Source organism: Hakea prostrata, chromosome 6 (assembly GCF_041222555.1).
Source record: "Hakea prostrata isolate BN-2017 chromosome 6, UWA_Hpros_2, whole genome shotgun sequence".
Classification (NCBI taxonomy): domain Eukaryota; kingdom Viridiplantae; phylum Streptophyta; class Magnoliopsida; order Proteales; family Proteaceae; genus Hakea; species Hakea prostrata.
The window spans coordinates 8,142,982-8,164,557 of NC_142605.1; the positions used below are offsets into that span (position 1 = coordinate 8,142,982).

Sequence of the window (21,576 nt, forward strand, 5' to 3'; positions counted from 1 at the left end):
AGCGGAGGAGTTCGGAGCATACGGAGAGATCAGAAAAGATCACCTAGATAGACTGTACCCTAGGATTTCCATTTATGCATTTCAGATGTAATCATTGTAAAAACTTTTGAAATTAATGAAGTTCATTTTGTTTCACTTAATTATTGTATATTATGCACCTTTCTTTTCCTTGCATTAGTGACATTTGTTTAAGTATAATTATGGTATGTTATTCGGAAATGTTCTGTTATGCTTCATAGTTAAGTTTCTAATCCAAGTGTTCTATTATTCACTTCTAAGAGTAGAAGAGTCATTTCAGATCAATGACTCAGGAATGTTCAGTTATTGTCTTTTGTGGTTAGGATTTCCTCGAAGCTTGCGCTCTGATACCAATCAGTCACATCCTCCCAGCCGGTACCCTATCTGGCATACCCGAGAGTGTGATCCACAGCCCGAAGATCAGGTATCGAGTAATCAACCTCCCACATAAACAATAACATAATCATGAACAATCATAATAAAAGTGCGGAAGATAAACCATAGATCCAATAAGGAAAGAATGAATCATAAATAAATCAGAATACTAGATATAGTCAGAGTGTCAAAACAGATAAGTAAAGTGAGGCAAAAATCCCACTCTACAACCAGCGGAAAAGTAGCTCTAAAAGAGAATAAGCAAGACAGAATCTAATCCCAGTAGCAAGTACAATGGGTAACTAAATTGTTCTCCACTTTATAGACAACATCCTTATAAGTGTAAATCTCATAAACAGCACAAGGACGCTTCCACTCAATGGTCGGACTAAGCATCGTACGGAGCATAACCACTCACGGGATCTTCAGTGTAATTGTGGTAACCGCAATCACCTTCCTGGAGATATGCCTCTTCGCCTTACGCTTCTTCATAGGGACCGTCATAATACTCAGTACCTGCAGAATAGTCTAGCAAACACTGTACAATAAAGGAATGAGTTTCAAAGAAACTCAGTAAGGCAGTTAAATCCATAATAACATAAATGACAGGATTTCAGAACAAATATAAATGCAATATGATATGAGACAAGCAATGAATGAATGAATCTAACTCTATGTATGCTAGTCTCTATTGGCAGACATGCTTTAAGTCATAGCACCGTACTTCTTTAGGAAGGTCTCAATCACTCATCATCAGTTGGTAATGGGTCCGGCATCCCTCGGGACATTCCATGGCTGGGGGTTAAGTCACCACTCTCTCACATCACCATTGGTCTAAGTACCGGCGCATGTCGTGGTAAAGCCTAGCCAAATGCAAGTCTTCTACTTAGTTACATCAAGTCGATCCAGATACGTCCATTCCTCGTCCCCGACGATCCTTTCCGGTATCCTTCACACTAGAGTCCTCATAGTCCCTGACTACGGACTCATCAACCCTATTGATCATCCACATATGGTAAACGGGAAGCTCTCACGTCCTCTCACGGGTTGGTTACCGGTCTTAAGCGCCCGTGAGCCCAAGTCTAACCATATGCAACTCTACCAATAAATGGCCCCCACAATGTGATTCCTGTCCTCTCACGGGTTGGTTACCGGTCTTGAGCGCCCATGAATCCCCATTGCTACCACGGGTCGTTCGGTCTCAATACCCCTCCGATTAGGGTCCGACATAACAGACATCCTAGCCAAACACTACTAGACAATCCTAGATATGTCATCCAACAGTTTAGGAAGGTGTCCGAGAGGGCATCTCCGGAAACATCCCATAATATTCCCGTAGTAGTCCAAGGACAGAAGTGTCAAAAGGACACCTCTCCTTTCCAAACCATACTTAAGCATACACATGCATCAATTCATATCATCACATATATGGTAACTTCATATATGGAAAGAAATCAATAATTACAATCACTTTGTATATAATTGGTAAGTAAATCATACATGAGTCAATTCAATATGAATAAGTAATGCTACTGTAATCAAAGTTATGCAACAGTAGTATATCATTGTAAGAATCTAATTTAGGAAACAACTCAATGATATTCAAATATAGAAACTAGATTCATGCTATCTATGTAATTAAGGAAATAACCATCCTTACCTTTTATAACTCGCAAAGGAATCCTAAGAAATCAAGTAAGATCTTGGCAAACTTGAGAAGAAGGTCCTAAACAAGTGCATACAACATATTAGGAAAGATCCCTAACAGGAAAGATACCAAAACATCCAACACAGACCAATTCTGGAGTTGCTGTACTCATTGGTCGAGTGGATTGGTCGACTAGTCCAACGACCAATCATGACCAATGCAGACAGTAGCCTAAAAAAAACAGAGTTTTAAGATATAAAATCCGAATTTGGTGGTTCAAAAGGGTACTAATCAAGGGGTAAACTACATGAGTAGTATTCTAACATATAGGGGACCTCAAAACACTAATCCAAACAAGACATCAAGATCCAAATTAGGAAACAAAAAGTTACCATAATTAGATCAACCATGGATCTTGAAGAATTCAAGATAGAAATCAAAGACAAGAACAATAGAAGAATGGATCATTGCTTCAGGTAAAGGTATCATGAAAAGCATACTTAGATCTTCAAGGAAATAGGCTTAAAAGCATAAATCTAAATAAGGAAACAAAACCTACCATATATGTAACTATCATGATTCATGAAGAACACATAGTATGGTAGAAGAGAACAACTAGAGATTGATAGATCATGGATCATGAAAAGAAAACACAGCAATTGACTACTAACATGATCAATATAGAAGATCCAAGGAGATCAGAATTCAAATCAGAAGTTAAACAAAGATTAGATCATGGTTTGATCATGATTCCTTCAAAAGCTTGCAATGATCATGGTTAAGATCATTGTTCTAGCCATTAATCCTTAGGATGATCATGAGAGACAAGTCCAGAGATGTTTGCAACAGAGAATGCAGCATCTCCTCTACTGTCTCAACTCAAAAAGGAAAGAAAAACAGAGATGGAGGAGAAGAAGAGAGTGTAGACATACCTTTTGATTAAAAGGAAGAGTTTCGACGAAGATCCGTCAAGAAAATCACCAAGGATGCAAGGGAGATGACTTGCAGAGGTCTTTGGTTCGTTCCAAAGAGTTTGGAGGCAGCAAATACGAAGTAGACTCGAGATTGGACTTAAATAGAGCAAGAAAAACCTAATTGCCAAAGACAGCACTCATTGGTCGAGTGGATTGGTCGATTGGTCCAGTCGACCAATCAGTCGACCAATGCATGCAAAGAATTCCAAAACAGGGAATTGAAGACCCAGATCAAATCCAATCCTAAAGGGGTTTTGCACACATATCAAGTGACTTACCTAATAGGTAGAAATGCCTTCAAACCAAGATAGAGAGCACTCCAAGTCCATCAACTAATCCGATCTTCGTCAAGATTCAGTTTCCATAAATAGAACTTCATCATCAACTCTCATGGATTCAAAGCCAGACACCAAGTCCTCCACTGGGATGGCCCAAAGCTAACTTCTTACTTTACTTCGGGTCACTGGACCTACAAATAACAAGGTTTCCGGGTCAAGGTTAGGGCTGGGTTTTACAATATGCAACCCTCCAATAAATGGTCCCCACAATATGATTCCCGTCCTCTCACGGGTTGGTTAACGGTCTTGAGCGCCCGTAAATCACATTGCTACCACGGGTCGTTCGGTCTCAATACCCTTCCGATTCGGGTCTGATATAACAGGAGTATATCCTAGCCAAACACTGCTAGACATCCCTAGGTATGACAACCAATGATTCGGGAAAGCGTCGATGGGCATCTTCGGAGAACATCCCATACTATTCCCTCCGATGTCCAAGGACAGAAGTGTCAAAAGGATACTCCCCAATCCCAAACCAAACTTAAGCAAACACATTCTCAGATCAGTCATAACATATACAACCAACAGTTCATCATATACAAGAGAATGTAAAAGCAAAATCAGATTAGGCAATAATAAGTAATTCATATAACATGAATAATGAAAAAGATAATATAAACAAGTGCTGCTGTTCTCATAGTAAGAGATCATAATTAAATTACAAAACATTAAGTAATCTCATAGTTTCATAAGGTAGAAACCAGAGAACAAGCAATCTATGTAGTTAAGGAAATAACTGTCCTTACCTTGATTATCGAAGAAGATGATCCAATGATCAAAGAGAGCAACTCCAAACTTAACAAATAAACTCCTAACAATCATAGATACAACATTAGGAAAGATGCCTAAAAGATCAGAGAGCAAACGAATCAAATTGGGCGAAAAACGAAGCTACTGACTCCTTTGGTCTAGTGCTTGGTAGACTGGCCCAGTCGACCAAGCAGTCGACCAAGCAAGTTAGTACGAAATTGTACAGACTGCTTTGGCCATAACTTCTTCGTTTGAAGTCGGATTCATCCGAAATTCAAAGGGGAACTTCCTAGGATGTATTAGAATCATATAGGAAGATAAAAACATCAAGTCATGGGGAAATTTTGGGTTCTTGATCTAACCCACGAAATTAGGGTTTCAACCTTTAGGGCAACCCAGGAAAGGTTATGATCACGGAATAAAGGGAATAAATTGTTTGGTCAAAAACAATAAGAAAATCATTGAAACATTAAATTTAGATTAACATAAATATTGCCCATGAGGTTTCCCTCGCATGGGAGGTTACCAAGAGTTTTCTAGAACTCAAGCAAGGGTTAGGGTTTCAAGAAAATATTCGGCTAGGGTTGAGATCATGATGATGATCATAGATCTCAAAGAAACGATGGAGATCATGAAGGGATGGTTGCAAGGATGTAGCATCTACTTCCTGATCTCAATCAAGAACAAGATCGAAGAAAAGAAATTTGCAATGTTGAAGCGATTACTAACCTTGAATTGTAAGAACAGCGATGAGAGGCTTCAGATCTACATAGGAGTCTTCGAAATCACCAGAGAGAGTTTCGGAGAGCTGTTCTCACGTTCACAAAGTGTTTAAGAGGCAGCTGTAACAAAGAAATACGAAGTAGGGTTTAAATAGAAGTGAAAAACCCTAAAATTACAAATTCTTGGATTTCACACTCCTTTGGTCGAGTGCTTGGTCGAGTGGCCCACTCGACCAAGGAGTCGACCAAGGCAGACAGTAAGGAATAATCAGGGATTTGGAGGATCAAATGGGCTTTAAACCTTATGGGCTTTTGCATACACATCAAGTGACATGTCAAGTGTAAGGAAATACCTCCAAACCAAGTCAGATAATACTCCAAGTCCTTCAACTAATCTCATCTTCAGACAGCTGCAGCTTCCTTTCCAAATCTACACAGACATCCAAGTATGGAACTCCATCAACAACATCCATGGGTTTAGAGTCAAACACCATGTCTTCTACTTAGATGGCCCATAGTTGGCTTCTTTCTTTACTCCGGGTCTTCGGACCTAAAAACAACCGGGTTACCGGGTCAAGGTCAGAGTCAGGTTAGGGTTGGGTTTCACAAATATACTACATGAAGTCCAAATACACCCCCTATGGCACCAACCAACTCAATTTAGGATCCTTCGCAACCTAGGAATGAGAACCCTCACAGACTGGCTACCGCTATTGGACTCCATTCCATAACCCTATGGTCATCCACATATTGTTGGGGCGGAAAGCTCTTATGACTCCTCAGGACACCCGGTCCGCTCCTTGGACGTCCATGAGCCCAACCCTGACATATGCAACCCTACCATTGTATGACCAACAGTGGACCACTGAGTCTCTGCAAGGACTGGTTACCGCTGTAGGATGAAACATAGTCACATCACCGTCGTCACGGGTCACCCGGCTTCAATTCCCGACCGAAAGGGTAGTAGTATGTGGGGTACCTAGCCATGCAACTCTAGGCTCTACCTAGGTATGTCATCCAGTAGTTATGACAGTGCTAGAGACATCAGTGAGTATGTGTCCCATACCACAACTCTCTGATATTTCAAGCCAAGATATCCCAGTGGAATACCCTTTCCATCAGAACCACAAACCATCATCATCATCATACCACATTCATGATTGATAAAGCATATGTAAAGACAATACAAACAACAAGCATATAATAAGATCAGAATGCTATTCATGGTTACAGTAGTATATAAAATGAAAGAACAGTATTGAAAGACACTCGACTAGCATGTTCAAGTCATTTCATAAAGAAGAGGTTGTATGTCCTTACCTGTAAATAAGTAGAAATCCTCTAGATTGTAAACCAAAAACAATTATAAATTTTTTACTTGAAATAGAGGACACCTATAAACAGGGTTACAATAATATGTAAGCCGAATGAATCAAATCGGGCAAAAGCCAGAAGTTAGTTGCTCTCTGGAAACCAGCCGGTCGCTCAGGTTGACCGACCGCCACTAGTGACCGCCCAAAAAACAGAGAGTTTCAATCCGAAACTCAGGCTTCTGATCATCTGATTTCTATCCGATTTTTGGATGATCACAGTTCGAATTTTGAACCTAACACTCCCACAACCAAGGGGTAACACGAAACCTAACAATTGACACCAAATTGGTTATTCAAAATCCTCCCCTTTATTGGATCAATCCTTTTCACGAAAGCAGTGTTTCGTTTTTGGACATGATCTCATCAAGAGCATTAAAAAGTTAAGTACTGTAATGAGAGGATCATGAACAACCAAAGAGGGAAACAAATCTACTTTAATCATAGCCGAGGGTAAAGAATGAGTGAACAGGGAGTCACTTACCTCAACCAAATCAACTAGAAAAGAAAGGAGAAGCTTCCAGATCACCAACAGCACTTCCCTCACCTTCCAGCACGTCTCTCTTGCCGCCTAACCACCAAAAATAGCAATCCCGAATATAATATTCGTAAAATAGATGAGGGTTGCTCTTTATAGAAGTTTGGGGGCAAAATAGGGTAAAACCCTGCAACCAAGACCAGGCGGTCGCTTGGTCCAATCAACCACCACTAGCAATCGCCCCCTAGTATATTGCTCTACAAGGGTGCTTTGCTCGGGGGGTTGAAGTCCAAGTACAACCTAACCCTAATCAACACATGAGGGGAGTCTTATCTTCATTCTGGACATCTCCAGAGACCACTTGCCTTCCAGGGGTCCAACTACCAAGCAAGACAGGCTCTTCAACAAGAGAGTCTAAATCCATGGGTTCAGGGCAAGGTTTAAAGTATCGGTATCGAGTATTGTGTCGGTCAGGTGATTTTAAGAGACATATCGTCTTGTATCGAGTCTTGTATCTAGCTAATGTATTTTAGTGTAATTCAATGGAGAGATGTATCACATCGGTTTGGTTAAATATGGATACGTATCGGTTAGTATCGTATGGTATCGTGGGATACTTTAAACCTTGGTTCAGGGTATGGATCATGGACTTCTATCCGGACACTCCACAAATTTACCTGGCTAGACCTTCGGGTTCTCGGACCTGCAATACGGATCCCGGATTAGAAATACGAGGGTTGTTACATCCCTCCCCCCTTAGAAGAAATTTCGTCCCCGAAATTACAATGTACCTGTAAGTCCGAAAAGATGGGGGTACTTGGGCAGCATCTCTTCTTCTTTTTCCCAAGATGCTTCCTCAAATGAACGATTCTTCCATCTGATCTTCACCAAGGTATAGTCCGGTTTCTCAACTGCTTATCCTTCCGGTCCAAAATTTCAGCCGGTTCTTCATCATACGTCAAATCAGCACTCAAACCTTTCGGTTCATGCTGGAGCACTTATATAACCCTAAGTTATTAGCACTATCAGGAACACACGCTTTGAACTAAACACTAGTATTCAGACTCAGGAACTTAATCTTCTTCTTAAAGCTGTGAGAATTTACTGACTTGATCATAAGACAACCCCAGCTGAGCACGTTGTTTGCAGGTTTGTTCGGCTTGCACCAGCGAACAGGTTTCTGGGGCAATACATAGAGATTAAAACTAGTAGTTTCATATTATATGTTGTATAAAGAGTTGGAGGTAATAGTTCTGGTTGTGGTATTGAGAGGGTATAATACTATATGCCACAACCTGTAACGTAGAGTTTAGCATCGTTTTTGGTATTCTATCGTGAGGGTATGCCACGGCTTATAAATGTAGATATGAAAACGGCATTGTACGGTTTTGGCTTTGGGTGTTGATTTTCTATGCTTACTGATAGTAATACCCAAATTACTAAAATTTTACTGAATTACTGACATTATAGCGTTTGACATCCTCCTCCTCCTTTTCTTTTCTTTTTTTTCCTTTCTTCTGCATAGATATATGGGCTGCAGCAAATTCTAATTGCCCTACTCGTCCAAATTTCTTTGTGAGTATCTATTGAAAGGAACTGTACAACACAATCAATCAATAACCTCACTCCCAAGAAGTCCCTCGCATTTAGACTAGGAAGAACAAGAAAAAAAGTAAAGAAAATAAAACCAAATTAGTGAAGAAAATAAAATAGACGAATAAAGAAGTAATATCCATTATTTACATTCTTAGGCAGATTAAAAGTTTTGCTGATCACCTAGCCCAGTAGGTGCAGTCTGTTTCGTGTCGACTGATTGGCCTCTTACCACTCTCTGGGTTGTATTTTTTGTTGATTCTCATGCCTCGACTTTACCTCAATAAATTAATTTTCCACTGAAAAAAAAGAAGGATTTAGGCATTAAGAGGGGACCATCTTTGACATGTTTTCACTATGCATTCAGGAGGAACGTAGTACTTAGAGATGAGACATCCTCTTAAATGTGTGGTGAAGAAATATAAATATAATGCAATCCTTTACTCGTGATCGCACTCATAATTTAGGCTTCACAATTGTACCTAAGGTATTTGTTCCACTAAGTTCTACTATTTATAGACATTTAACTGCCAAAAGAGAGCAAGGCACGTATACCTTTCTCAAGAATCACACCCCCTAAAATCTCTCATTTCTTTCCTTCAAAGGAATGAATATATGTGGACTTCAGTTGGATGAGGCCAACGTGGCCAACAACCCAAAATTAACTATACAGTTTGGCAACTTTTAAATTGAGGTGTCAATTACTAAAAAGGGTTAATGAATGTAGTTGCAATCCCTTTCCTTGTCATTCCACAAATCACACCATAGATATCCCCTCTCTTGTCTCTCCTCCACTCTCTCCATCATGAGCTTGATCACCCTCTGGCAACTCCCTCCATCGCCCTGCCCCTGCTGCAAACCCCTACCATCATCACTCTGCACTTGGATCCCCCCACACCAAATCATAGGCATCGGACCAAATGTCTTTTCTTTCTGTTGGTAATGTTTCTATTCATAACTGATTTGCTTTTATGTACGAAAGTTTTGATGGTGCAGGAAACAAGCAGGAGGGGAAGGCTGGGAAACTTCTCCAAGGACTTGAAGGAGCAAGGAATTCATCGAGGTGAGAACAGACTCCAAGATGTTACTTGGCCATTAGAGATTGTTCTTTCTCTCTCTCTTTCCTTTTCTTTCTTCCATTTATACATATACCATGTTTAATATTGACTTCTTATTTACATATTAGAATTTTTTTCTTTTCATATGTTGTTAGGACTTCCAAATGATCTTCTTTTGTTGCGTTCAGTTACATCAATTTGATACAGTTCCCTCCAGAGTTGACAGGATAAAGATATCACAACAGCTACTTTTTGCTCATATGTTTGAATGACTAAATTTCTTTCAACCAAAATAATTTTAAGGCTGTGGCCAATAAGATTTATTGGGCATAGTTCATAAGGGCTCCAATGCAAATGAGATTTTCCTATTCAAGAGGCAGGACAGTCGATGTACAATCATTTCATAGAGTCCTATGTATAAGAATCAGCCCCACAACCTCTTTGTTCATCGTTCCACCATATAGCAAACATCTCGCGGCCTTTTAAGCAATGGTTGTAATAACAGAGCGCCCCAAATTCTACTGCTTCTATAAGCAAAGGTAAATAATTGGATAGTCACCGGAAAATGATATAATTTATCTTTATAAAAGATCTTCACAAGGAAACACTACACTGCACAAAACAACGGATCCTACCGAACCCAGCATATAAGATTTACAATATCTTCCACGGGACTAGCATACAAATTAAGTTACAGGTAGGTTTGAGTGTATAATGTAGGCTTTTCTTTGGAGTTTTTCAAGAGTAATTGCAGCCAGATGTCTGGTCAAAATACAACAAATCAATCTGCATCATCAGCAGTAAAATCAGGCTCCGGCGGCTTTGATAGTTTTAGCATGTCCCTTGCACTTTTGGTATTTCGAAGACGATGGACTCCCCGAAGTGCGTTAGCTGCAAAACGGGATGCAAGGATGGTTGCACCAAGACTGGTTGAACCTCTACCACCATCGCCACGAGCCCCATTCAAGTTACCTTTTTGTTCTAATTCTCCTTCTTCTTCTCGGCGTCTTAACTCTGCCATTTTCCTCTTTGAATACCGGCGCCAAGCAGCTTGGATAAAACATGCAGCCCATGTCCTCCACTGATGAGAGTAGAAACGGAATGTGTGCTGAACTTGTCTACTGTGGAGGCGCCTAAATTGACTAGCAACAAACTTCAACTCCTCCGCTATCAGCGCAAATGCCTCCACTTCTGTTAAGGCCTTCACTGTTCGGGTGGAAGTTGGCAGGTTGGAACCAGATTTTGGATCCAATGCCCAGGTAAGAAGTTCCTCTCCGCAAAAATCACCTTCCTCTAGTAAACTTCGGTTGAAAAATCCACTTCTGCCACCGTCAGTGGTCACACTCTCCAGCCGACCCCGTATGACGAAAAGCATCTCATCCACTGGATCTCCTTCACGGACAATATAGGTTCTGTCTGTGTATAAACAGGGTTTTAGCCGCTCACAAATGGCATCCAACAAGCGCTCATCCATTTTCTCAAACAGAGGAACCTAAACAGGGAAACAAATGAAGATTAAAGAGAGAAATTCAAAAAGTAAACAACTCAATGAATCTCTTTCATCGCATAATTTGTACTAAAGGCCAACTGGTGCTACTACTATTTTTTTTTTGGGTGTGTATCTTCTTTATGTAGGAAGTAGCTAGGAAGAGAGAACACTCTCTAACCATTACAAACCAGAGTTACAGAAAGGCTTTCCCAGGAGCAGACTGAGCTCGACCAGTTTACCTGTAGGAAGTAAAAACTGACTGAATCTGACCAGTTCACATGAGTCAGTTTATGAACTGAATCACAAATACCCTGACTGAAGCCTTGATCTTCAGTCTTTGACATCAATCATTGACTACCATCTCTGTGACTCTTACCATAATTTAAGGATGACAATATTAGCAGAAAGAAGAAAAATTATCCAAGTAAACATGGTTACATTCAAAAACTAACAGGATAACCAAAAACAATAAAATAGCAACCGTATTCTTTTTGTAGGCCAACAAAAAACAGAGAGAAGAGTATCCTGCTAGGAAACTCACTGCAACAATCTCTACCCCAAAAGCCAACCATAACCCACCCCACTTCTTTCCCCAAAACCCTCCCTAAGAAAAAGGTCATTGGACTAAGGCAGTCATTGTTCAACAGGTAGGGCCACAATAGTCATATTGCAGCTCACCTAATGATCAAATTTGGCGTGCAGGTGGATTACATGAAAAGTTTCAGCCCAAACTAAGTCTTCCACAAGGAGAAAAGAAGAGTCCAAAAATGATTACAAAAGAACCTAGAAAGATGTCCGAACAGGCAACAAAGTAAAGAAAAAAAGCCAAAGATAAGATGGTCTTTTAACTCAGGTGAATTGAACCACCAAATACGATACTGATTCAAACAACAGTTCAGGATGGCAAAGTCGCCCTTCAATATGGCTCAAATGAGGCCCATATTGGTCCAAGTTGGCTAACTGCTTGATGTGTACAACTGGCAGAAAGAAAAGGATATACCAACCAACCATTCTACAGTTAATTTTTTATTTTAGGATGAATAGAAGTAATGGTGGATTTAAGACATAAATATAAGTCACCATTCTGCAGCTTTGTTTCATAAGATATACAAAAAATATGAAAAAATCAGCAATTATTTAAAAATAAATTATGTGGTGGATTCCCCCCCCCCCCCCCCCTCCTCCTCCTTTTATCTCTGGGAATTTTTGAAGGTAAAGGGATAGCCCATGGCACTATAGGCAATAGATCCAATATGTTGGCAGAGAGACAGACTTTGTAATTACAACTACAAACTGAAGGGGAAGAATAAAAAAGGACCCAGTTCTGGTAGTAGAACTATTTAGACAAGCATCCACACATGGACTTCTTTCCCCTCAAATGTCTTTGGAAGTGCTTCATTGACTTGTTCTTTAGGTTTTATACCTTATAGACAACCTAATGTTGTTCTTTGCAAACTTTAAATCCACAAAGACCTTTAGATGCATAGTAGCACCACGGTGAGACTCTCAACACTAAAAGTCAAGCAGTAAAAGCGGGAAAATAGACTAAGATGACAACAAAAGATGACATGATGAAAAAGCACTTACCCTTCTCACCAAAGCCAAACAAAGATGCCGCTTTATATCCCTCCTGAGATCCTTGGGTAGGCTCTGAACCAAGATCTCTTCATCCACTCCACGTGTTTCCAACCACTTATACTGATCATACTGCCTCACTCGCTCCCTGAGATCTTGTGGAAGCATGCGGTGATGCATCCACTGCTCTGAATCACGCCTTTTGATCCTCATCTCCTCGAGCCGGATACTAAGAGACTGAAGATAGGTCTGTTGCAATAGTATAGAATGCAAGTAACTCAGGATTGTCAGTCTTTAACATGTTTGCCCAGTTTCTTCTTTAGTGTGAACCAAATCCCATAGGAGATGACTGGCAAGCATAAATATGCCTATGCATGCTCACCTAACTTTATAGCGGAATAACTACCAATGAGTAAAGAATGAAACCATTACAAAACTTCCAGGGTTATTCTCCAATATGATGCAATATGGGACAACATGTATTTGAATCACAATACCAATATGATACATACTTGACACATTCTTTTAAATTTTTTAAAAGTAGCATTTAGGCAATTGTATCAAAATATATCAGTGAATAAGATACAACGTGGTTGATACATTCAACGTAAGGTTCAGCAGCTACACTAATATGTATCGGCTCATTACATTGATACATTCCATAAAAAACCATTTTCACTCACTAACTCCATAAAACTCCTATCCTAACCTGAAAACAAAGGAGAATTCTCAGCCAAGAAATTATTTGTACATTTGTATCCTTTTTTACCCCATAAGTGTATTTCCTTGTATATTTTGACCATTTCCATGCATTTTTGCACTGTCGATACATATCCTCGAGGTGCTACGATATTGTACAATGTCTCTCAAAAACACCAAACTGATACAGAACTCAACACTTTAAGCCGTGCGGCTTCCTATATGGGGAAAAATTGCAGAGGTCATTAATTTGGCCATCCTTTCTAAAGGAATTTAAATGTTGAATGGCTTGATTGTGCGGCTGAGGAATATCTTGATTATGCAAAACTGGCAAACCCGACAACAATTTTGTGATGCTAAAAGCATTGCTAAATCTTCAGGGAGCATCTACCCAATGACCCATGATACAACTAGAATACGAACTTTGGTAATCTACATGAGACTACTGATGGTTCTTCATGCAGCATTTTCCCCATTTACAATCATGGATGGGTCAAACTACCTAATGTGGACACGATCTGCCTACATTACCATTATTAGCAGAGGACATCTAGGACATATTACAAGGACTACTGTGAAACAAAGAAACCCTGACACATCTCAGGATCAATGGCTTGCACATGATCTCTAGTGATAGCTTTCCTAATGCAGTCTATGAAACTTGAATTACACCTGTTAGAAACAAGCTCTAAAAATCAAATCAGATGCTGGACTGAAGGAGAAAGCAAGGAAGAAGAGAAAGAAGAAGAAGAAGAACCACAACATCCTGTGGCTCTGGATTAATTTTTCAGAGTCGCAGGCCTCTTTTATTTATACTATTGAGATCTCCAATTACAAGCTTGGAGGACAAGAAATCTATTTGAAGAAGAAGAAGAAGAATCACAGCAGCCTACGATTCTGGATTAGTTTCCAGTGTCGCATGCCTCTTTTATTTATACCATTCAGATCTCCAATTACAAGCTTGGTGGACAAGAAATTTGTCCTCTAAAAATAGAAACAAAAATTACAAGCAAAGGACAGAATAAACTGACAAAAGATTCTGTCCAAAATAGAAAGAAACAGAAATAGAAAGTTCGAAAAATATAAACAAACTGAAAATAGAAAGTAAGCAGAAAAAGAAACTCTAAGACTCTCCAAGACTTGCACACCAGGACTGCAGCCTCAAGACTTGCGCACGAAGGCTTGCCCAAGTCTCAACAACGCCAAACATTTCTCCTTTCGGACACTACTGCTAGAATTTGGCTGCTGCTCAGAAGACCTATTAGTAAAGTTGGAACCAGGGTTCAAATCTATGAATTCCGAAAGCAAGTCCATGGGACAAAACAAAAGGAGATGTCACTCCCTCAATCCTACAACACTCTCAGTGCATTGTGGCAAAAGACTGACCACCACATCTTTCGTCCTAACAAGGCCAATGATGTTACAGCCTACCGTAAACAAGCAGACTTTGTGTTGCATATGACCTCATTCGGCTTCAAGTTCTCCGCCAGGACCTTGTCCCACTTTAGTGGAACCATACCTTCATCCGCATAGAAAATAGTCATCGTACAGCTGTACTTCCTCCCTCTGCACCTATACAAACTTAGACTGGAACTAATATAGAAGCAAGAAAAGAAGTCATCAACTGTGAACATTGTGGTATACCATTAGATACAAAAGCAAACTGTTGACAGTTGCATGGGAAGCCTACAGACTTTGAAGCAAAAAGAAAGGCTGATCATGGAAGGAATTGAGGATATACTCAGGCCCATAAAGTGAAGCTAATCCTGCTCCTACTAACACGGTCTCTAAGCTCTCGACTAAAAAATTGCTAGCTCTCCATCAGTTACTATAAGTTGCTCCACTACTTCCACTTCAGCATCTGCCTTTACGCTCTCTGGGATTTTTCCGCCACTCCAATTTGTACCACGACCATTGAATTCATGGATTATGGACTCCGGGGCTACAAATCATATAACTGGTTCTTTCAGTCAACTCCACCAGTATACTCCTCCCTCAAGAAAAGACACACTCCATGTGGCAAGTGGATCCTACTCTATTTCTGGGAAAGGGTCCACTCGCTGTTCCCCAAACCTAACCCATCTTCAGTTCCGCATATTCCTCCTTTTCTACTAATCTATTATCTATTGGTAGCCCTACTAGGATTTAAATTGCAGACTTTACCTTTTCTCCTTCTCATTGTATCGTACAAGATCTCCTATAGGGAGGATGATTGCCATGGTAAGGTCGGTCTCTATGCACTCCACTGTATGGCTCCTCCACTGCCTCAATGTCTTCATCAACACAATAGATTCACTCGGCCACATCAAATGTTATAACATCTCCATCAAAGACTTGGTCATCCTCTTGTCAAAACTTTAGTTTCCCTTTTCCGATATTTAGTAAAGTATCGTAAATAAGACGAATTCTTTTGTGAAGCGTGTATTTTTGCTAAACAAACACGTAGTTATTCTCCTTTAATAAGAGTGATTATCCTTTTTGAATTAATTCATTTAGATGTATGGGGTCCAACTCGTTGTAACTCAATCTCCAGTCATTGTTGGTTTGTAATGTTTATTGATTATCACACCCGAGTCACTTGGGTATACTTGATATGTCACAAGAGTGAGATCTTTTAGTGTAATCAACTATTTCATAGAATGATACAGACCCAGTTTGCATTGGCAATGACAGAGAATTGTAGTATCACCTTGACAATGGCACTGACAATGGAACGGACTTTTAAAGCAACACTAGGAAAATAATGGCATCACCAGCCAAACTAGCTGTGTTGATACTCCTGCCTAGAGTAGCATGGCCAAAAGAAAAAAAGGCCTCTTATTAGAGGTTGCCCATGCACTGATGTTTGCTGGCAATGTCCCTTCCTAATACTAGAGTGACATTGTCCTCACTGCTGCCTATCTGATTAACTGTATCCCTTCCTACAAACCCGCCTTTAAAGCACCTGGGATTTTCCTTAGAGCAACCCCTTTTTGTTCCCCCTAAAGTGTTTGGTTTGTGTGCTATGTTCGAAATCATCACTGTCTTGGCAAGCTTGATCCACAGAGTCCTCAATGTACCTTTATGGTTATGGTTATTCTCAGAAGGACTGCAGTTGCTACCATCCACCATCCTGCAAGTTCTCTATTTTTATGGACGTTATCTTTCATGAAGCTTCATCCTATTATAGCTTGACACCTCTTTAGACAGAGAACATTTCTGGTGAAGATGTGTCAGTCCCTAGATAAACCAAGTTAGACATCTATCTAACAATTGCGGATGTAACAGGCTGTGCCACCTATAAAGCAGTTACAGCAACCAGAATAGTCTAAGCCTGCATGGCAGCAAGGACTACTAAAATAAGTTTTGGGGGGGGCGGGGGGGGCAACAGACTCCAGGTAAAAAGTATATTCAACACATACATCCTTAAATGTCGACAAGAGGCACTACTATAACACCTTTACCATTACAACAATCCTCTACAAAACTAGACGTTGGATCTCCACCTGCTCCACTACCTGTAAGGATCTTTCTCCCATATCCCATGTTGTCTCCTATGACTCTCTTTTACCTTCCTATTGTAGATTTGTGTCTTCCCCCCCCCCCCTTCTATACCTATCTCATAGAAGTGGCAAGAGGCTTATGGAGATTGTAAGTGGAAGGCAACAATGTCGGAAGAAATGAAAGCACTAGACAAAAATGGAAGTTGGGAGCTTGTTCTTCCTTCGGGCACAAGACTTGTTGGTTGCAGATGGGTGTTTGTAGCGAAGCCGAACAGTGATGGCTCTATAGATTGGTACATAGCTAGACTGGTTGCTAAAGGAGTCACTTAGAACTATGTAATTGACTATCAATAGAAGTTTGCACCTATTACAAAGTTGAACACCATCAGACTTCACTTGCATGTGTTGTAAACTTGGGATGGGATCTACAACAGTTAGACATGAAGAATGCCTTCATACACGAAGAACTATTAGATGCCTATATTGAAATTTCTCTGGTTTCTCCGATGACAAACTAAGGGAAGTATGCAAACTCCAACGTACACTATATGGGCTGAAGTAGTCACCTTAAGCATGGTTTAGTAAATTTACAAGGCTATAGTGTCAGTAGGATACAAGCAAAGTAATCCTGATGATAGCCTATTCGTTACAAGGTTAAGTTTTAACAATTTTAATTGCCTATATTGATAATATAGTCGCGATTGGCAAAAGCTGCTATCATGGAAAGCAAGCTTGGAATCAAAGGCTTTAAACTAAGCAGAATGAAGTTAGAATATTAGTTTGTAACTTTTGTCGTGATTTGACAAATGATGAGATGGTGAAACTTGATGAGCAGGAGATTTCACAAAGCAATTATTTTAGGTACCTTGGCTCAATCACAAATAAAAAAGTTGATATAGAGGATGACGTTTCCCAAATAATAAAAATAGGGTGGATGAAGTGGAGAGGTCCATTTGGGGTCTTGTGTGATCAACATGTTCCTTTATAACTCAAAGGAAAATTCTATAGGATCATTGTCCAACCAACTATGATGTATGGTGCAGAGAGTTGGGCTATTAAAACACATCATATAAATAAGTAGTGTAGCAGAAATAAGGATGAGTGGCAAACTAGGAAGGATAAGATAAGGAATTATCATATTAGAGATTGTATGAGAGTAGATCTTATAAACAACAAGCTACAAGAAAGTCTACTGAGGTAGCACAATCACAACCATGTTCAATTGAGGCCTTCAAATGCCCTTGTATAGAGTAGTGATTTAATCTATATCGAAGGAATTAGAAGAACTAGGGTCAAACCTAAGATAACCTAAGGAGATGTGGTGAGAAAGGATATGCATAACTTAGGCCTTCTATCTAGTATGGTCTCAAATAGAACTGATTAGAAGGCACCCCATTTAGTTAGGAAAATTGTTATTGCCGTTGGTAGGCAATGATGATTAAGAAATATTAAAAGTGAAAAAATTCTTAAGTCTAGAGTTTGCAATAAAGGATCTAGGAAAGCTAAGGAACTTTCTAGAAATTGAAGTTGCTTGTTCAGCTAAATGTATATTTCTATCCTAAAGAAAGTATGTCCTAGAATTGTTATCTAAAACAGGCTTATTGGGCTGTCATCCAACTGATACTCGTCTAGAAGTTACTATCCACTCAAGGGAACAACTTGATTAAAGTCGTTATCAAATCTAGTGGGAAACTAATCTACCTATCTCATATACGACCTAACATTCCTGCAACAATTAGTATTATGAGTCAGTTCATGCATGCATTCCAATCACATGTCTACCGTATTTCGAATTGTTCATTATCTGAAATCAACTCTAAGCAAGGGTGTTCTTTTGTCACCACATGATCATCTCCATACTGAAGCCCACACTAATGTAGCCTGAGGAGGATCACATAATCAGAAGACTACCTTGGGATACTAATTTTGTTGAAGGAATTTTGGTAATTTAGCGTACAAAAACTAGAATGTTGTTGCGATATCTACTGCAGAAACTGAATTCCGAGCTAGGGCTCAAGGGGTTTGTGAATTATATGGTTACATGGTCAACCTGAGGATGTTGGTGTTCCAATATCAATTCCTATCATGCTTTGTAGTAACAATAAAGCAGCTATAAGTATTGCCCATAATCCAATATGACATGACAGGACAAGACTTGTGGAGATTGATAGGCATTTTATCAAAGTAAAAAAGGATAGTGCCGTAATCTTTATGCCATTTGTGAAGTTTGAAGATCAACTAGCAGGTTTCTTCACCAAAGGATTATGTATGTTTCATCCTATTCTGATCAAGTTGTGCATGTGTGATATCTAGGTTCCAACTTGAGAGGGAGTGTTGTTGAGGGCTTTTTGGGGATATCAGTCACCTCCCGAGTCAGGCAAAAACTAGTGCAAGGTTCGAGAGCGGTGATCACCTCTCTTATTTTCCTGCTTTCCTAGATTGCCTAGGATTCAAATACTAAGAATCCTACTAAATTCCCCCTCTCCCCCCCCCCCCCCCCCCTTTCCCTATCAATCTTTTATTCCTTTCCTACTAAGAACAAAGTAATAAATACACCATTAGGGGTTGTGCTCAGCTTACAACATTATCAAATGACAAAACCATTAAATTGATGAATGAAGATTACTATTAGGTTGAAGATGTAAAGGTAGGCGGGTTTGATCCATATGCAACCTTTTCTCAAGTCCTGATGAATAAATTTCAATTAGATAATGCTATATGGTAATACTCATCAAAGAAAATTGGACCGAAATTGTCGAAATTTCGGTTGAAATGTCTACAAAATCACAAATCGAAATGAAATACAATAGTAGGAACATGAAATGTATTGCGTCGTATCGTAATATTTCGTATCGCACCAAAACGACACCTACTTAAGTTATAAAATGTAACTATTCAACCCATATTTCAACCTATCGTCATTTCGACCAGTTTCGAGCGATTTTGACCCTATTTTAATTTAATTTAATTTTTTTTGTTTTTATTTCTCTTGCTTTCATCCCTCTTTCACCTAATTTCTACAACTCCATTTCATTCAAACACTAGATTTGCTCCTCTATTTGTGGATTTTCTCAAATACCATATTGCTGTGATGGTGTTGATTCAATTTTTTTCTGTTAATTATTTATTTTATATTTAATATATATATATATATATATATATTTAAATAATTAAAAAAATATTTAAATATTAAAAAAAACAAATTAATTTCTGTTTTAAATTAAAAATAGGAGAGTATTAGTGGAAGCATGTATGAAATTTTTGGAGCATGTTGTGGAGCTTTTTAAGATAGTGTGTATTTTATATATTTTTAAATTATTTATATATTAAAAAATACTTGATATTTTTTTTTATAGTTCAAAATAGGAGGTTATTATTAGAAACATGTATGTAATTTTTGGAGAATATTGTGGAGCTTTTCAAGATATTTAGTGTGTATTTTTTGTATTAGGCACTCTCTTTCAAAGATGTCAGACATAGCTTGGCAACACGGGAGGCCACTGATAGCTAATAGGAGGAAGAGCGAGTATAAAAATTGCAAGAAAAAAAAAGGAGGTGGAGCCACTAGACTGAAGGTGTGTTTAGTTAGTGGAAACAGGGATGTAGTTGGGTGCCAAAAGGTGCCCTCAGAGGTCAATAAGGCAATGGCCTCATACATTAGTGGGGGAAAGCAAAAGAGGAAAGAGAAGAGAACACAGAGGGAGGAGTTTGAGGATGCATACCTAAATGACCTTCCAGATCCTGAGGATTATGGTCTAGATGAGCCAGGAGAGATGGATGTGACCCTGACCCAGAGGCTGAACAGATCAGGAGGGCAATGATGATGAGTAGGGAGCAACAGGGGGTTGATGACATGAGGTAGCAACAGAGGTCTCTAGGTTGTGGGTCCTCTAGAGAGCCAGCAGGTATGGGAGGCAAATGCAGCTCCTAAGTCCCTATGAGGAGGAGTTAGAATGTGAGGCAGGAGATTCCTATCCCATGAGCCCCAACAAGGGGTCAAGTTTCATCAGCACATCCTACAGATCTAGATTTGGAGATTCTTCACAACAATCCAACCCTATTTAAGAGGCATGAGCCAAAGCAGAGAAAGTTGAAGCACCTATGGGGGAGTGTGAAGGAAAAAATGGGGATGGCTTTCTTCAAATGGGCTTATTACCATAGTATTCCAACACATACAACCAAAGGGCCCTACTATATGGATATGATTGAGGAGATACCGAGATAGGCAGGCCTGGGAGTGGTGTATAAGAACCCACTCCATATGAGATATATAATGTCTATTTGCCTAAGCATAAAGATGAGTTAAATGAGTATATTAATGGATTAAAGCCCATGTGGGCTCATTATGGAGTGACTGTGATGCTGATGGTTGGACTGGTCCCACTAGACAGTCAATCATCAATTTCATATTGAATTGTGATGGGAGGGCAGTGTTCCTCAAGTCAGTAGATGCATCGATGAGAAGGAGGACGCAAAATACATTTACAAATTATTGAAGCAAGTGGTGAAGGAGGTTGGAGTGGAAAATGTGATTCAAATTGTGACTGATAATGGGTCCAACTACAAGAAAGCTGAGATGAAGATGCAAGAGAACTCCAGGTATCTAAACATATAGTATTAATTTTCATTTGTAAATACATATATTTACATTACATGTACACTTATAACTTTGTATTGATGCCTTGATGGATGGACAGATATAAGCTCTTTTGGACTCCATGTGTTGCTCACTGCATTGACTTAATGTTGAAGGACATCGGAAGGTCAAGCTTGTGAAGAAGACCGTGGAGCAAGCCCGACAAGTTAGCACCTTCATCTATAACCACACCTATGCATTAAGGATGATGAGGGACAAGTGTCAGGGTGAGTTAGTGAGGCCAAGCATAACCAGATTTGTTACCAATTGGATAGCACTGCAGAGCTTTGAGAGTAGAAAGATTGTCCTTAGGACATGTTTGCATCAGAGCAGTGGTTTACCTGGGAGGGTTCTTCATCTGTAGGAGGAAA

At 39.5% G+C, this 21,576-nt stretch overlaps 1 protein-coding gene across 2 annotated transcripts in view; it reads right to left on the reverse strand.

Annotated features, from left to right (window-relative positions):
• Window positions 1-9,878: 9,878 nt before the first annotated feature.
• The window catches only part of LOC149012197 (putative cyclic nucleotide-gated ion channel 5), an 83,528-nt gene continuing 71,830 nt past the window's right edge, over window positions 9,879-21,576 (reverse strand). For both annotated transcript variants that reach the window (XM_089159099.1, XM_089159098.1), the window contains exons 7-8: window positions 12,401-12,637; window positions 9,879-10,816 (exon numbers count right to left, since the gene is read on the reverse strand). In XM_089159099.1, the coding sequence (XP_089015225.1) occupies window positions 10,106-10,816; window positions 12,401-12,637 (948 nt within the window). In that variant the 3' untranslated portion in view covers window positions 9,879-10,105. The remainder of the gene's footprint in view (window positions 10,817-12,400; window positions 12,638-21,576) is intronic.